This window comes from Canis aureus, chromosome 6 (genome assembly GCF_053574225.1).
Source record: "Canis aureus isolate CA01 chromosome 6, VMU_Caureus_v.1.0, whole genome shotgun sequence".
Lineage (NCBI taxonomy): Eukaryota > Metazoa > Chordata > Mammalia > Carnivora > Canidae > Canis > Canis aureus.
The window spans coordinates 36,773,560-36,789,403 of NC_135616.1; the positions used below are offsets into that span (position 1 = coordinate 36,773,560).

General features: G+C 40.5%; 1 protein-coding gene and 1 long non-coding RNA gene across 3 annotated transcripts; one reads left to right on the forward strand and one right to left on the reverse strand.

The window, feature by feature from the left end:
• Window positions 1-101: 101 nt before the first annotated feature.
• IER3IP1 (immediate early response 3 interacting protein 1) lies at window positions 102-15,368 on the reverse strand. 2 transcript variants are annotated; one of them, XM_077900692.1, is made up of 5 exons: window positions 15,126-15,368; window positions 10,540-10,588; window positions 10,400-10,445; window positions 2,339-2,440; window positions 1,229-1,263 (listed from the first exon to the last, which is right to left on the reverse strand). In XM_077900692.1, exons 1-4 carry the CDS (start codon window positions 15,214-15,216, stop codon window positions 2,375-2,377), a joined length of 252 nt encoding a protein of 83 aa, XP_077756818.1. In that variant the 5' UTR covers window positions 15,217-15,368; the 3' UTR covers window positions 1,229-1,263; window positions 2,339-2,374. The 2 variants fall into 2 exon arrangements, with proteins under 2 accessions (XP_077756819.1, XP_077756818.1); XM_077900693.1 differs by lacking the exons at window positions 10,400-10,445; window positions 10,540-10,588 and having other exon boundaries at window positions 102-1,263; window positions 15,126-15,330.
• Window positions 5,080-10,983, forward strand: LOC144315722 (uncharacterized). Its single transcript, XR_013381511.1, has 2 exons — window positions 5,080-7,935; window positions 9,292-10,983. It is a non-coding gene; the product is annotated as an uncharacterized LOC144315722 (long non-coding RNA).
• Window positions 15,369-15,844: the final 476 nt, after the last annotated feature.

Consider the following 15,844-nt stretch of genomic DNA (forward strand, 5'->3'; position numbering starts at 1 on the left):
ACTCAGTGATTTTACAGCAACGAAAATATATAACCAGTGTGGCACACATGAAATGAGATTAATTCAGTTAACACTGATAGGCAAGGCACAAAAACAAGTGCTTGACTTAGAAATTTAACTTTATTTACAAATGTTCTATAAACAAAGATGCCACTCTATCCCTTTAAACTATTATAACTGATAATTTCCAGAAAGCCAATTTACATAATCTTAATCTTCCTGCATAAAACTATATTATGGGATGAGCAAATATGGAATGGTTTAAGAATATAAAAACAAAACAAAAAGCTTATGTAGCATGACTCTATTGACAGAATGAAGAATTAAAACTTACACCCCTTAACATGCTACTCCAAAAAATGGAAACGTGATAATTTGGGGGAGAGGTAAACGCTTCACAATAGTTTTCTTAAATAATATAGTTTGTGATTGTGATTAACAGGATTGCTTTGCAGGCTTATATTTAGGCTGATTTTGAAAAAGACGTCATTATTGTAAAAAGGGCATAAACTTTCTACTTAGATTTTTCTACCAATGGAAATATGTAGATAGTGGTCTGGTCTTATCATTCAGGCCAATTAATAAAATAATAAATGCATGAAAAAGAACTTAAAAACATAATCATTGTATGACTAACTTATAAAATTAGAATTCTCCCTGAAGTCAGAGAGTACTGCTCAATAGTTGCTATAAATTTGAATTTGTCATAGCCGAAATGATATATAGACAGAGTTGAAAGTTAAATTATTCAAATTATCATTTTATATGTAATTACTTTTAAAAAATCCTTTACATTTTATCTAGGAAGATAATCATTCTCACATCATAGTTAAGTCACAAGGAACTTCAAAACTTTGAGAAAAAAAATTATCCCTGAGAAGTGAGAGAGAAAAATCTCTATAAACAAGTGACAGTCCTGTACCCTTCTAACAATCTTTACGACAGCATGACCTTTTATTAACAACTGTCAAATGTATTCCAATCCTGGATAGTTACTGCCTCTGATGATCTCATCTTTTTGTAATGAAACTATAAGTGCAACATTTTTTTAAAAATCAGATAAATAGGGACTCTGGTTTTATTATCAAGTTTACATTTTTGTCAAGTGCGAGGACGACCAGCTAAAACATGTATATTCCAATAATGACTGACGTAATAACTTCTGCTGGCATCTCTTCTTCTGAGTCTTCATTTCACTCACTATTCTTCACCCAAATAATAAAAGTAATACAATGGCAATTGAGTTTATTATTATCAAGGGCACTGCAAAGAAAAAAGAAAGTTTGTTACTGTGAAGAAAATAGCAGAAAAAACCCTAAGTAATAGTTACTAGCATCCAGGAAGGATGAAAATATCGAACAATATGTCATTCATAATCATGTTGCAAATAGTTCTAACAAGAGAACATGCAATGGATCATAAAACCCAAAACTTATTTTAAAGAAGGCTTGTGTGATTGCGGTAAGGGTCACACTGGTACAAGTAGCTCAATATGAAATATCTGTGAATGGTGCTGGTGCAGGGCTGGAACACAGAAACACACCAGGCCCAGGCAGAAGTAGATCCACATGGCTGTGACTTTTGACATTACAAATAAAGAGTAAAGATTCCACAGGGATCCCTAGGTGGCTTAGTGGTTTAGTGCCTGCCTTTGGCCCGGGGCATGATCCTGGAGTCCCAGGATCGAGTCCCACATCGGGCTCCCTGCATAGAGCCTGCTTCTCTTTCTGTCTGTGTCTCTGCCTCTCTCTCTCTTTCTTGCTCTCTGTGTGTCTCTCATGAATAAATAAAATCTTAAAAAAAAAAAAAAAGATTCCACAGTTTCACCACTAAATTAAGAATGAACTTATTTATCATTCTACCCAAAGTTGTGATCAAAACAGCTAACAAAGAAAGAGGGAGACAGAGACCCTAATTTTAATGATTTTAAATAAAAACTTCTGAATCCTTTTGCCAGTTTCTCTAAAATAATTTCCAATAGACTGGCAGATATGGGATCTTTATTTTTCTCTTAAAGCCTTCTAGGACTCTAGATGACTTTACTACTTGAAGCAACAGAATTTCCAAAAGGTGAGAACACTGCTTTCAGGTCTGAGAGGTAACACAGGAACAGATTATACCATTGAGCATTCCATTTTCATCAAGTGGTTTAGACAGAAGTAAGAGGTAAACTAAGAAAGAAACTAGTAACTACTAAACAGTAAAGCCAGGATAAAGAGAAAAAAAAACTTCACTGCAAAAACGGTGTGTGATAGTATTTACTCTCAGAAGCTTTGCTACTTAAATCAAAACCACAAAATTAAAACTTAAAAAGTGTTTTACTAGTTTTTCTTCTTACCTCTCATCACAGTTCTTACAGATCGAATAAGGTTCATTAGCTGAGATTTAATTCCTGGCTCCTCTCCGAATCCACCAATTCCCTGGTCTGCTCCCCAGCCAACTGCATAATATAAAAAAATGATTAGCTGTGTTAAAATTTATTATGCACTTGCCTTGCTCCCTCATTAGTCATCGTTGAATCAAGATTAGCTTGAGTCTTTGTTAAAAACATAAAATATAAAGTTAGCTGACTTAAAAGTTACAATACTGATTAAATATTGTAGAGTATATTTTTTACTTTTGATAGCACCAACAATCTTACTTCATTTTCACGTTGATTTTATAAAATAGATTACAGTCTAAATTATTCCATGGCATTTAATTCAGTGAAGATGACTGTTGTGACATCCTGACTTTTTTCCCTCTTTTTTCAAACAAAACATTTTTCAGGTTGGAACTGGAAACCAAAGTATACTGTCAAACTCAATAATTGATTAACTCAATTCACAATTTATAAAATCCAACACAATTATCACTATAAAAATGTTGAGATGCACTGTCTACATTACTTGGGGAAATTTTAATGTAAACATGGCCACGGCTTGCTTAGGCTTTCAGAGTATGCTCTATCCTGCTGGCAGGGGGACATCTTTTCCCCCCTTCATCACTCTCTTCATTTCTCAATTCTAGCTGTGGAATTTAGCCCACTACTCCACTTATTCTCCATAAAATAGTCTTTTATCTTCTTCTGTATCACTTTCCTGATATTATAAATCATTATTTCTTTCCCTCTATCTGCTAGTTCTTTCTTTACTGCCATATATTCTTCTTAAGACCTATACAAGTCCTTATTTCTGCAACTTATCTTTCTCATGTCTGCATTTCAGGGCCATTTTTTCATACCTTACATTACATTACTTTGTATCTCCTATGACTATAGGGCTTAGTTCCTGACATGCTGGCCCTTAAACTTGAAGATGGTCTTTATTTTATACATGGAAGAATCAAGTCTCAGGAAACTCAGGAAACAAGACTGCACTTCATTTAATCAACTTTTATTTTGTTGACATAAAACTTAAAAAATGGTTGCTTGCTTTTTTGGTCCCATCAACCCTGAGATATATTGTGGGATAAAACTAATTTAAAGTTCAAGTCATAAGAGAGCTGATGTGTTTTGACTCACACTCTCCCTTCAAGGCCTAGCTCGAGTTGTGCTGACAACTGACCCGGTCCACAGGGGTGTCGCTGTTTTGCGTTTGTACACTACAGCCACCATTACAGTGGCTACAATTAGCCTCTATGATCTCTTGCCGGACTCTTTTCAACAGATGCCTCTGTAATCCAGCTGTCTCAACACCTTGAGTTTCCTCCCTTACAGGGTCTGGTCTTCCCACCTCGCAATCACGTGATGATTCCCACTGCCTACCAAATATAGTTCGAACTCCTGAAACTGACCTGGCCCTATACCCCACTACTACACCTTCCAAGTATTCCTATTCACAATCGATGCCCACTATCTGCCGGACATGTGAAAGGCAGCTTCTGAATCTCGGTCAGACTTCTGTGTCAGGGCCTTTCCTCGTTCCTTCTCATGTCATAATAAACCTTCCTTCTCTCTGCTCCCCAAACAGCCTCCTGACTGTGGTGATTTTGTTCTCTTTCTTGGTTAGCTCTTTCCAAGTGTCTCTCATTAGACTATAAAATCCTGAGAGATAGGGACTAAATTGAGTCTTTCTTCACCTTCCCCCTTTCCCGCACCCCTACCCCCAGCAAGTACTTAGTATATGTTTATGGAATTGAAGTGAATGATAAAAGCCCGAGTTAATCTGGATAAGGTGAAATAAGGTATATTCTAGGATCACAGTTCCAAAGAACTCTTATTTCTTAATTTTTATGACACAGGAAGTTATAACATGAAACCGTAGACCATTCCACTGTAGCTTTAGGAAAAAGGGGAAAGAGATCCTCCAATATTAAATGTACACATCTATTCAAGCTAAAAGTAATTTTAGAAAATATACCTGCCTGGGCATCACCCTCCTACTCAGGATCTACTCTCTCCAGCAAGCAAATATACTTATTCCACTTCAACATTTGCTTTTACTCTATTATTAGCTTTACCATGATGTCCTTCCTCCAAGTAACTGTCTCAGTGTTCAAGTAGCTCCATCAGTATTGTCCACTAAATGGCAGTCCTCTTTTTGTAATCTAAGTTCAATTGTAGCACCAGCCTTCACCCACTTACAGCACAGTAAAAAAAACTATTTCATATCCATCTCTAGACATAAAGGACACATAAAATGACCACCTACCATCAGCTGTGTCAGTTTCCAACCTTCCAGCCTGCATAACTGCTACAGGAAGATTTCTATGGAGAAGCAATATGGCTGGGATAACCTGCAGAAACCTCTTTAACAGCTCTGTACAATAAAAGAGCAGTATGGCTCTGATTCAACATGATGGGGTTGGAGAGGAAAGTTAACCCTGACCCTCCTAAGGTCCCTGACTAGGCCTAAAAATGACAATGATAAGGGGCACCTGGGTGGCTCAATTGGTGACTCTTGGTTTCAGCTCAGGTCATGATCTCAGGGTCGTGGGCCTGAGCTCTGTGTCTCTCTCCTTCTGCCTTTCTCTCCCAAATAAAATCTTAAAGTAGATAAAGAAGAAAAGCATACAAATTCTACTAACTTTTTACATGTACATGGGAACCTTCAGAAGAGAATGAAGACCCAAAAAAAAAAAAAAAAAAAAAAAAAGAGAATGAAGACCCAAAGAAGTGACTAGAGCAGAAAGCTTTTGAGACATTTGTGAGGAACTGATAAGATAAAGAAGTTTGAACTGGGAGTGGTGGTAATAAATGATGGAAAAGTAACAATGTTTGTTTCTACAGCCTTCCTCTCTGGTGATACGGATGTCTCCCTTCCTCCAGGCACAGGGAGGGTATCCTTCACATGGGAGACTAAGTGCTGGCTTTGAGCAAAGAGGGCAAGGGGAATGGGGAGCAGATGGTAAGAGTGACTGTCCTGCTTCTGCAATTTTCTCAAACTCCTTCAGCTGAAGATACTTAATAATGCCAAGGTGTCATATTTTGGGGTAGCATGTCCTGAACTTTGAACCTCACCAATGGATACTCATTTTTATTTTAGCTTTCTCCTGAAACCCTGCTAAAAATGACAATAAAGGATATAGGTTAATAAAAGAGAAGTCTTCAGGCCAGTGAAGTCAATCAAAATTTGGACAATAAAAAATAAATGAAGAGTAACTGACTTAGTGGAGAAAGCAGAAACCTAAACTCTGCAGGGAGCACATAATAAAACACTCAGGTAACTTGTGCTAAGAATGAGAACCCTGGGAAGGTGAGAGACCTCAGAGTACCAGTTTGGGCAACGGGGACAAAAAACAGAAGGACTCACTGACAGTCTACATTAAGAGCAGTTAGCTCCACCCCTCCACCCTCCAATCTCCTTCCCTAGACTTGGCTGATAGAAGAATGTGCTTCTCACACTCTTGATGTGAGTGTGATGACTTTGTTGTCATCAAAGACAACAGGTTTACTCTCAGCAGAGAATCACAGAAGCTCTGGGCCTGGGGACATCAGCTGTGAGTACTGGGAATGAAGGTCTGCACACCAGTGTCAGACTCTTGCCCATCTCCTCTGCTCATCTCTAAATCTGGTCATGTACCACATCCTGCAGGCAGGAAGTCAGAAAATTACTTGGAAATTGGCCAGCTGCCCAGAAAGAAAAACTTCAGATATTGTCATGGGTGGTTGGGGGAGTGGGTCTCAACAAGACAACTTCTTCAAGCACCAGTGAGGCCCTCCAGTAAACAAGTCCCAACCACACACACACAGCTTCCAGTGAGCCTCTCTGTGCTCTACACCTAAAAATGAACTGTCAAGAAGAAACAATCTGTAACATGGGAAGACAGAGCAAAAACAGAAAAAGGAGACTTGAGGAAGAGACAGTGCAAAAAGTAGAAGAAAGTATTTTTACTATTTTTTAAGTGATTGGTTTATTCTTTATTTTTTAAAATAATCTCTATGCCAAAAAGGTGCTCAAATTCATGACCTCAAGATCAGGAGTCTCATGCTCTACTGACTGAGCCAGCCAGGAACCTTGGAAGAAAACATTTTTAAAATGAACATCCACAGAGAGTAAAAGCTACTGTACTTATGAAACAAGAACAGTATACCATAAAAAAGGAACATTAAGGAATTAAGACAGAGCTCTTATTCTTGCTACATTACCATAAGAAGTTCAAGAGGTTGACAGATTAAGTTGAGGAAACCTATCAGACAAGGCTAAGGGAAAAAGAAAGAATATCAATCTGTCAAAATAAGTGGAGTTCCAGACAGAAGAAAAAATAGGAAGAAATACCAAAGAAATATTAAGAGGTAATAGTGCAGAACTGAAGGACATGAGCCGTTAAACAAAAGGATCCAATCAGAAAACAATCCAATGAATTAGAAAAAACAAAAACAACAACAAAAAAAGCCCACATGTTGCTACATTTTTATAAAATCTCAGCCCTCTGAAGACAGAACACCCTAAACGCTTTCAGAGAGACAAGTCAGGTTCTACAAAGTATCAGGGAACAGAATGGCATCAGAGTTCTTTATGTCAGTACTAGAAATGAGAAAATTAGGTGGAACAGTTCTTCAAAACACCGAAAAATTAGTTCCACTCTAGAATTCTATATCCAAACCACAAATCAACTAGAAAAATGACATCGTTTTTTATTGTTCAGCAGTGAGCAATACTCAGTGACAGTAATATAAATATGGAATACCAATATTACCAACAACTGGTTGGAGATGGGAGATGGGGGAGGGGAAAAGTGTGTGTACTTATGCTCTCATGAGCACAAATGTGCTGCTGATGGTATAATGATACTAAACCCTTCCACAACAGTATATCAGTGGCTCAAAACTTGGAAGAGTTGAAAATAACTGCTTTTGAGAAACAGGGCTCAGGTTGATGAGAGACAGGGCAGGAGGCTTCTATCTTCATAAACACAAGAACTTTTTTACTTTAACAACCAGACACACACATTTACACTGCTTTGATAAAAAGAAATATGAAATTTAAAAAGAAACCCTGTAATGATACTCACCCACTGGGGAAACCCCTCTGTAATTAGGCCTTCCTCTCCAGGGCATGAATACCCTGAGGGCAGGGACAGGGTCTACAAATGGAAAGGCTTCACCCATAAGTCACTCTGGATATTAGAATTATGTTTTAAAACCAGCTTTAAATGGTATTGTTGGTTTTTTTCCTTTATTTGCTTTTCTTGAATTTACCATTGCTAAAATTATCAGTCCTCTCCACTCACAGCCACAATCTTTTAGATGGTAAAAAGGACTTGTTTTCAGTATATTATGGATCATGCACTCAATTTTTGTTAGAAAGCATAATTCCCAACAATCTTTTTTTTTTAGATCTGTTTCAAAGATGTCTGAATATATGTTTTTACACTATAAGAGGAGAGACTGCCTGAAAAAAAAAAAAGTATTTTCCAACACTGAATAAACTGTTCAACACAACAGGATAAAACTCTACAATATTGGGAGTGCCACATTTTAAGCATCAGCACTGAAGTAATTTTTAAAATATAGTAAGTTATTAATTATTTTTAGCCTAGTCTCTATTCTCATGTCATCAGAATGAAAAGAAAAGTAAATTTTAGGTAGAGAGAGTAAATAATTTGACTAGATATTCCATGGGCAAACATAAAGGTGACAAGTAAAGGACCAGATGCAATGGATTATCTTTTACTATAACAAATAGTTCTCCCTCCAACTGCTACTTAGGGAGTCTCAGTTGTTTTCCTAAGGAAACTGGCCAAAGCTTTAAAGAGCTTTGCTTTTGTTTTTTTTTTTTTTTAAAGGAAAAAGACTTAATTCTGTAGCTCTCTTGACACTTCCATAGCTAGAAGGCCTAGAAAAAAAAAAAAGATAAGACCAGCCAGAACTGGTTGATGCCATAATTTCAGGAATCGAATTAAATATAAAAAAATTACTAATTGCAAACACCAAAAATGTTCTTCTGTTGCTCAGACTTCAAAAAGTCGTACACAAAAGGCAATCCATCCAGATTCAGCCAATAACCCTCAGTCAGATACATGCAGAAGGAAAGTATTAGTGCAGTTAGTATTAGTATTAAACATATTAATACAGTTTCGAAGGCTGGCTGACCCTGGGCAAATCTCAGTCTAAGATTAGCTTCCATGCGTGCAAAAGAGATGAGCGTGCTTCATTCTGTCAGTGTCACCAAGTTCACATGTGAATCAAATGCTACCACAGGTGCAAAAGTGCCCCAAAACTCCAGAATAAAAAACTCTGCTAATCTAAGGTTTAAAAAAATTACCTTGATCAAAAAGATCAATATTGAAGTAAATGATCTGTTATACTTGGACTAATCTCTCTTGGATCAATGTAATTAATTCCCAGTTCAACATAGTAATTTCTACTTAATCTGGGACGAAATGCAATAAATGCTTTTTAGGAGTATGTATTTACAGAGAAACCTACATGTCTGCATGGTTTTCTCAATGTTTTATAAACTGCCATGCTCATACCATGACTATCACACAAGGCTTGTAGGATGCCTTGCTCATTTCTCTGTATTTGTGCACACCTGGTTAACTGCTTAACATCTACTTCCTTTAGGAATTCTCCCTCCATTACTTCAGCTCATACAGCCCTCACTACTCTAAACTCTATTGTTGACTGGCTCTGGAGCAGTTTTTTAACCCTGAATCAGTAATACCTTGTAATAATTTCACTATTGGCTATGGATTGAATTGTGTTCCCCCTAAATTCCTATGTTGAAGCCCATGTGGAAATGGGGTCTTAAGGAGGTAATTACAGTTAAATGGATTGTAAGGGTAGTATCTTAATCTGATAGGACTGCAGTCTTACAAAAAAGAGGAAGAGAGAGATCTTGATTCCTTCCTGTCTCCCTCACCTAGCCATATGGGGACACAGTGAGAAGACGGCCATCTACAAGCCAGGAAGATAGCCCTCACCAGAACTCGACCTGGATCTTAGACTTCCAATCTCTATCTAGAACTGTGAGAAAATCAATTTCTGTTGTTCAAGCTACCCAGTCTATGATACTTTGTCATCAGTCCACTGGAGAAGACCTGAAAGGAAACTGCAGTGGTGCTACAACCCATGGAACAGGTCAGTGATGGTTTCTGGGAGAGGCAAATGGCGGATGTAGGCCTTAAAAGAACAGCACGAGGTAAGTCCATGTTGCCGAAGGCAGACAATGTATGTATGTATAAAGGCTCAGCAGTGAAGGAGAGCCCCACGGAAAGAAAGGGAAAAAGAAAGGGAAGGACAGAGAAGAAGGGACACATTATGGTGAGCTTGTAAGTCACATAAGGGAGTGTGACTTTTATATTGGGAGGCTATGGGTACTAGAGAAAAGAACTCAAGAACTTCAAACCCTTGAGGAACACGTTCACCTTCCTTGGAAAGTAGAACAGAGAGCAACAAAACTGGAGGGAGGGTGACCAGTGAGACGGTTACTATAAAAATCTAGGCAAGAGTTAAGAGCCTACGTGAATAATATTTAACAAATACTTAAAATATTTTAAAATTCTATTTAAAAACATATTCAGATATTTCACTTTTTAGGTAGTAATTGCTATACCCAACATGGGCCTCGAACTCACAACCCCAAGATCAAGAGTCACATGGTCCTCTGAGTCAGCCAGCTGCCCTTGAATAAAGGGAGGTTTTTTTTTTTTTTTTTAAGTCAGCACCACACCCAATGTGGGACTTGAATTTATAATCCTGAAATCAAGAGCGGCAAGCTCTACAGACTGAGCCAGCTGGGCACTGTGAGAGATTTTAAAACAACAGCTTATCCACTTAGACAAGCCAATGTGGCATTTATGCCTTAGCTCTGAGACCATATTCAAAACACATGTTCAGAGAAAATATCTGTGCTACTTCTGCAGAGAAGAGGAAATGAAGATAAAGTTCTAGGAGGCGAAGTATTAACATTTCTGGGCCATTTGAACAGTTTGTAGTGGTTAATTTTAATTTAGGGGCAGAAAGCTAAGTCACCTGCAGAAATCTGGAGAAGACACTGCTGAACTTCACTTCTGGAAAACTTAAATGCAGGTCTGAAGTAAGGTCTGGGCATTGTATTCTCTTTCAAGATCATTTAGGCAATTCTGGGTCCATTTCTTCTATAAGCAACTTACCAGTTTCTGCAAAAAGTCAACTGGGATTGTGATAGACACTGCATTAAATCTGTAAATCAATAATATTAAGTATTGTCATCCTAATGATCTCAAGTCTTCCGATCCCTGAACACGGATGTCTTTATTTTAATTAACTTTAAGAATATCTTTATTCTTTAATTCCATTCAACAATGCCCTATAGTTTTCATAGTATGAGACTTGCACTTCAGTTAAATTTATCCCTAAGTATTTTACTATTTATATTGTAAATGAAATTGTTTAATTTCATCTTAAATTGTTCATTGTTTATGTATTGAAAAACAACTAATTTTTGTTCCTGATCTCATCAGGAACTGCAAACTTACTGAACTCATTTATTTGTTCGAAGTTTTTTAGTAAACCCCCCCCCCATATATACACAGGATTATATCATCTGCAAACAAGAGATATTTTTACTTTTTCAACCTCACTATCTGGATGTCTCTTATTTCTTTTTTACTCATCTAATTGCCCTGGCTAGAATATCCAGTACAACACTAAACAGAAGTGACAACAGCTGTGTTACTACAATAGATTTCAAATAACCAAAGCAATCTTGAGAAAGAGGAAAGCTGGAGGCATCATGCCCTTGGATTTCAAACTATACATAAAGCTGAAATAATGAATAAAAGTATGTGGAAAAGGGAACCCTTGTGCATAGTTAACAGAAATGTAAATGGGTACAGCCACACTGAAGAAGAATATGGAGATTCCTCAAAAAATTAAAAATATAGAACTACTGTGATGCCTCGGTGGCTCAATTGGTTAAGCATCCAACTCTTGGTTTTGGCCCAGGTTATAACTGTCATGAGATTGAGCCCCACGCTCAGCAGGGAGTCTGCCTGAGAGTCTCCCTCCCTCTGCCCCCACTCTCTCTCTCTAACAAATAAATCTTTTTTAAAAATTTAAACATAGCACTGCTATATGATCCAGCAACCCCACTTCTGAGTATTTCTCCAAGAGATGAAATCGCTGTCTTGAAGAGATATTTGCACTCTCATGTTCATTTCAGCATTATTCACAACAGCGAAGGTATGGAAACAATATACATACGCACAGACGAATGAAAAAAAAAAGTGGTGTATAATAAAATGGGATATTATTCAGCCATAAAAAAGAAGGGAAACCTGCCATTTGTAACATGAGTAAATCTTAAGGGTTTTATAGTAGGTGAAATAATCCAAATATTTTATCTCACTTATATGTAGAATCTAAAAACATCAAACTCACAGAAATAGAGACTAGAATGGTGGTTGCCAGGGGTTGAGTGGTGACGGAAATGGGAAGCTCCTGGTCAACTTTTCAGTTGCAAGTAAGTTCCAGGGATCTAATGTACAGCATGGTGACTACTGTTAACCATAGTTAACCATACTGTACTATACGCTGAAAAGTTGCATTGAGAGTAAATTTTAAGTGTTCTCACCACCACTAACTGTGGTAAGCATTTTACAGTAGATACCTGTACAGAATGATCACTGTACACTTGAAACTTATACAGTGTTATACAGGCACACCTTGTTTTATTGCACTTCCCAGATAGTGTGTTTTCCACGTATTGAAGGTTTGTGGGAATCCTGTGTCAAGCAAGTCTGTCGGTGCCATTTTTTTTTCCAACAGCTCACTTTGTGTCTCTGTCACCTTTCGGTAATTCTTGCAGTAGTTCAAACTTGTTCCTTATTACTGTGTTGGTTACAGTGATCTCCCTGTTGTCACTTTCCACTCACTTCCCAACACATTCCAGTTTCGATTTTATTCACAGTTTTAACTGCTTGTGTAAAGTCACCAATGACTTCTATTACCTAAATCCTTAGGGCATTTTTCTGTCCTTTTCTTATTTCTCAGAACATGCCCCTGTTGTACTATGTCTCCTTCAAACACTCCTTGACTTCCATGAAACTCCACTGTCTCTATTTTCCCATTTCTCGTTTTACTCACTCATCAATTTCTCCTGTCAGTTCTTTCATCTCTATCTAAACATTAAATATTAGAAGAGATTCTGGGACTGTCCTGGTCACCAATTCTCTTTGTATTGTATTCTTTCCCTGAGCAATTTCATCTCTTTACACAGCTTCATTTATCATCTGTGGTTGACAAACTCAAATTCAGTCTCCACCGTGGCTCTTGCTTCTGTTCTATGGACTTAACTCCAACTGACTATTCCAAATCTTCACTTGCATATCTCACAGAAATCTCAAATTCACTACGTCCAAAACTTATTTTATTATCTTTTCACCTTCTTACCCACTACCGTTGCCCTCATTTTTCCTCCAGGATTCTCTAACTTGGTAAAGGTACTATATAATCCACTTGGTTGCTAAGCTAGAAAACCTAGAGATCTTTTGACTTTTTTCTCTCTCCCACAATCCCAATGCCCAAACAGTACATTCTACCTTTTCTATCTTTAAAATATCTTCTGATGTGTATTAGTCTCCTAGGAATACCATAACAAAATGTCACAAACTGAACGGCTTAACAGAAATGTATTTTCTCCCAGTTCTGGAGACCACAAGTTCAAAATCAAGGTGTTAGCAGGTTTAGTTCCTTTTAGGGGTCTGAGGATCATCATCCACGCCTCTCGTTGCTTCTGGTAGTTACTGGCAATCATTGGCATTCTTTGCCTTCTGGCTGCAACATTCCAATCTCTGCCTCTGTTGTCATTTGGCCTTCTTGCCCTGTGTTTCTGTATCCCTCTCTCCTTATATGGATACCTCATTGGATCTAGGGTGATCCTAACCCAGTGTGACCTTATCTCAACTTGATGATACCTGCAAAGACCCTATTTCCAAATAAGGTCAGGTACCAAAGGTTAGGACTTGAATGTATCTTTTGGGGGGGGGGGTACAATTCAACCCCCATATATCTTCTACTTTTCTGTGTAGTATAGTTGAGATGAGATGAACTCCTGAGTCAGAATGCCTAAGGTAAATCCTAGCTCTGCCACTTTCTAGCTGTGTGATCATGGAAAAAGTTACCGACTTTCTTTTGTACTTCAGGTTTCCCATCTGTAATGTGGGGATGAAAATAGTACCCATCTCACAGGGTTGTTATGAGGGCTACACAATATAAGTAAAGCACTTGATGAAGACTCTGCTATGCACTGTTAGGTGTTTATTATAATTATTACCAGACCCACTCAACTGGGATACCCACCACTTCCACTTGCCCTGTTTGGCATGGTACTTCCCACGCCCACTATTCTATCCTTCTAATCCATAATCCACACTGCAGTAAGGACCTTGCATATAACACAACTCTGGTCATGTCACTGTCCTGCTTCAGACCTGGTTTTCACCTGCCCCAGTTTTCACATAAGCTCTTACTCCTCACCCTCCCAACCCTTCACCCAATTAACGTTTACTCACTCACTAGGTTTTTGGCTAGGCACACTTCCTCTGTGAAGTGTTCAGAGATTCACAGGTCAGTGTTTCCCTGCCCTTTTCTTTTTTAAGATTTTATTTATCCATCCATGAGAGACACTGAGAGAGAGAGAGGCAGAGACACAGGCAGAGGGAGAAGCAGGCTCCACGCAGGGAGCCCGACACGGGACTCGATTCCGGGTCTCCAGGATCACGCCCTCGGCCAAAGGCAGCACTAAACCGCTGAGCCACCCAGGGCTGCCCTCCCTGCCCTTTTCGTTCACAATATCCTGCAAACTTGTCATTGCCATTTGTTCATTTTTCACTTAAATTAACTGGCATTAGAAGGGCAGGGTGACCGCGGAAACCTCCACTCCAAACTACATGGGCCCGGCACATAATTTGTGCCCAGTAAATCCGAAGGAATGGATGAATCGATGTTAATCTTGCTGGTGGGTTGAGCTTCAGTGTGTCACACAGACATCCCTGGTGTGCGGACAGACAAACGACGCTACACTTTATTCGGTGCACCGGCGCAGAGGGTGCACGTCGCGCGGCACCCTGTCTCAGTTTCGCCTCACGCGGCCAGAAGTGGTCTGCCCAGGGGGGCACGGCAGTCGCCGGACTGTGTGGTCACCGCGGGCACACTGCGCCTTCCTCGTCTTGGCACTCTCAGATTCTAGCCTGGCACACGGCAGACACCCACCAAACCGTGAACAAACTCTCCTTGGAACGTGGGAGTCCGGACGCCCTGCTAACCCGAACGCCTTCCCTCCCCGCCAGCCTCCAACACCCGGGAACCCTACGGCCTTCACCAAGTTCATTCCTCTAATCCCCGCAAGCTCCAAAGCAGGCCACGCCCCTCCCTCCGTCACAGCCTCAGAGCCCGGGTTCGCTCCGCCACCGGCGGTCGCGGAGGGGCGCGTCAGATCGCTAACCTAAGCTAAGGTCCCGCGGGGGCGCCCCAGGCCCTGCCCCGCACCCCTCCCCATCCCGACTCCCGGCGTCCCGCACACGGGGCGTCCGTGGAACGATCAAGCTCGGTGACAGGGAAGTGGCTCGGCTTCCTCCCTCCGAGGAAGGGCCTCCCGTCGGTCGCAGCCCAGGCTGTCCCCTCCCCGCGGCCTGACTGGGCCTGACTGGGCCTGACTGGCCGCCGCCGCCGCCCGCCGCCCCCCGCCCCCCTCAGCCCGGCCCGTGGCCCCACTCACTGTTCTTGAGGAAGCGCTCCTCGTGCAGCACCGCGATGGCGTTGACGCAGAGCAGGGCCGCCTGCAGCAGCGAGTACAACGTAAAGGCCATGGCCGCCCGGAGCCGCCCCGAGGCCCAACCGATCTTTCTCCAGCCGCCGCAGGGGACGTGGCGCCGCCACGGCCGGCGCTCCCCTACGGGAGCCCGGAAGGCCCCAAACGCGCTCTCACAAGCTCCGCCCCATCTGGCTGGGACCCGCCCCTCGCCGACGTCAGCAGGGGGCGTGTGGTCGGCGGTCGGCGGCGGCGCGGGCGGAGCGTACTGTGCAGCCGGCGGCCGCGCGTGGCTGCTGGAGGTGCCGTGAAGTGTGAGACTGTACACGCCGGTTTCAAAGACTTGGGACGAAAACAACGTAAAACCTCCCATTAATTTTTAAATGTTGATTACATCTTGAAATGATATTTTGAATATATTGGGTAAATAAAATGAATTATTGACTTTTACCAGGCGCGCCTGGGTGGCTCAGTGGGTTAGGAGGCTGCCTTGGGCGCAGGTCATGATTCGGGCTCCTGGGATCCAGCGTCTGGCTCCCTGCTCAGCCGGAGGACTGCTTCTCCCTCTCTCTCTGCCACTCCCCCTGCTTGTGCTCTCTCTCTCTTTCTTGTGAATAAATAAAATCCTAAAATAAATAAATAAATAAATGACTTTTACTGTTTACTTCTACTTTTTTTTTTTACTT

Bases quoted from the DNA above. Each gene is read 5' to 3' on its own strand.
- IER3IP1 (XM_077900692.1), bottom strand. From the start codon at position 15,216: ATGGCCTTTACGTTGTACTCGCTGCTGCAGGCGGCCCTGCTCTGCGTC. The intron at 10,446-10,539 runs GTAAGTTGCTTA...CCTGCATTTAAG, and splicing joins TTGACTTTTTGCAGAAACTG to TTTTCCAGAAGTGAAGTTCA. The intron at 2,441-10,399 runs GTGACTTAGCTT...TATATTATGCAG, and splicing joins TCTTCTCCAGATTTCTGCAG to TTGGCTGGGGAGCAGACCAG.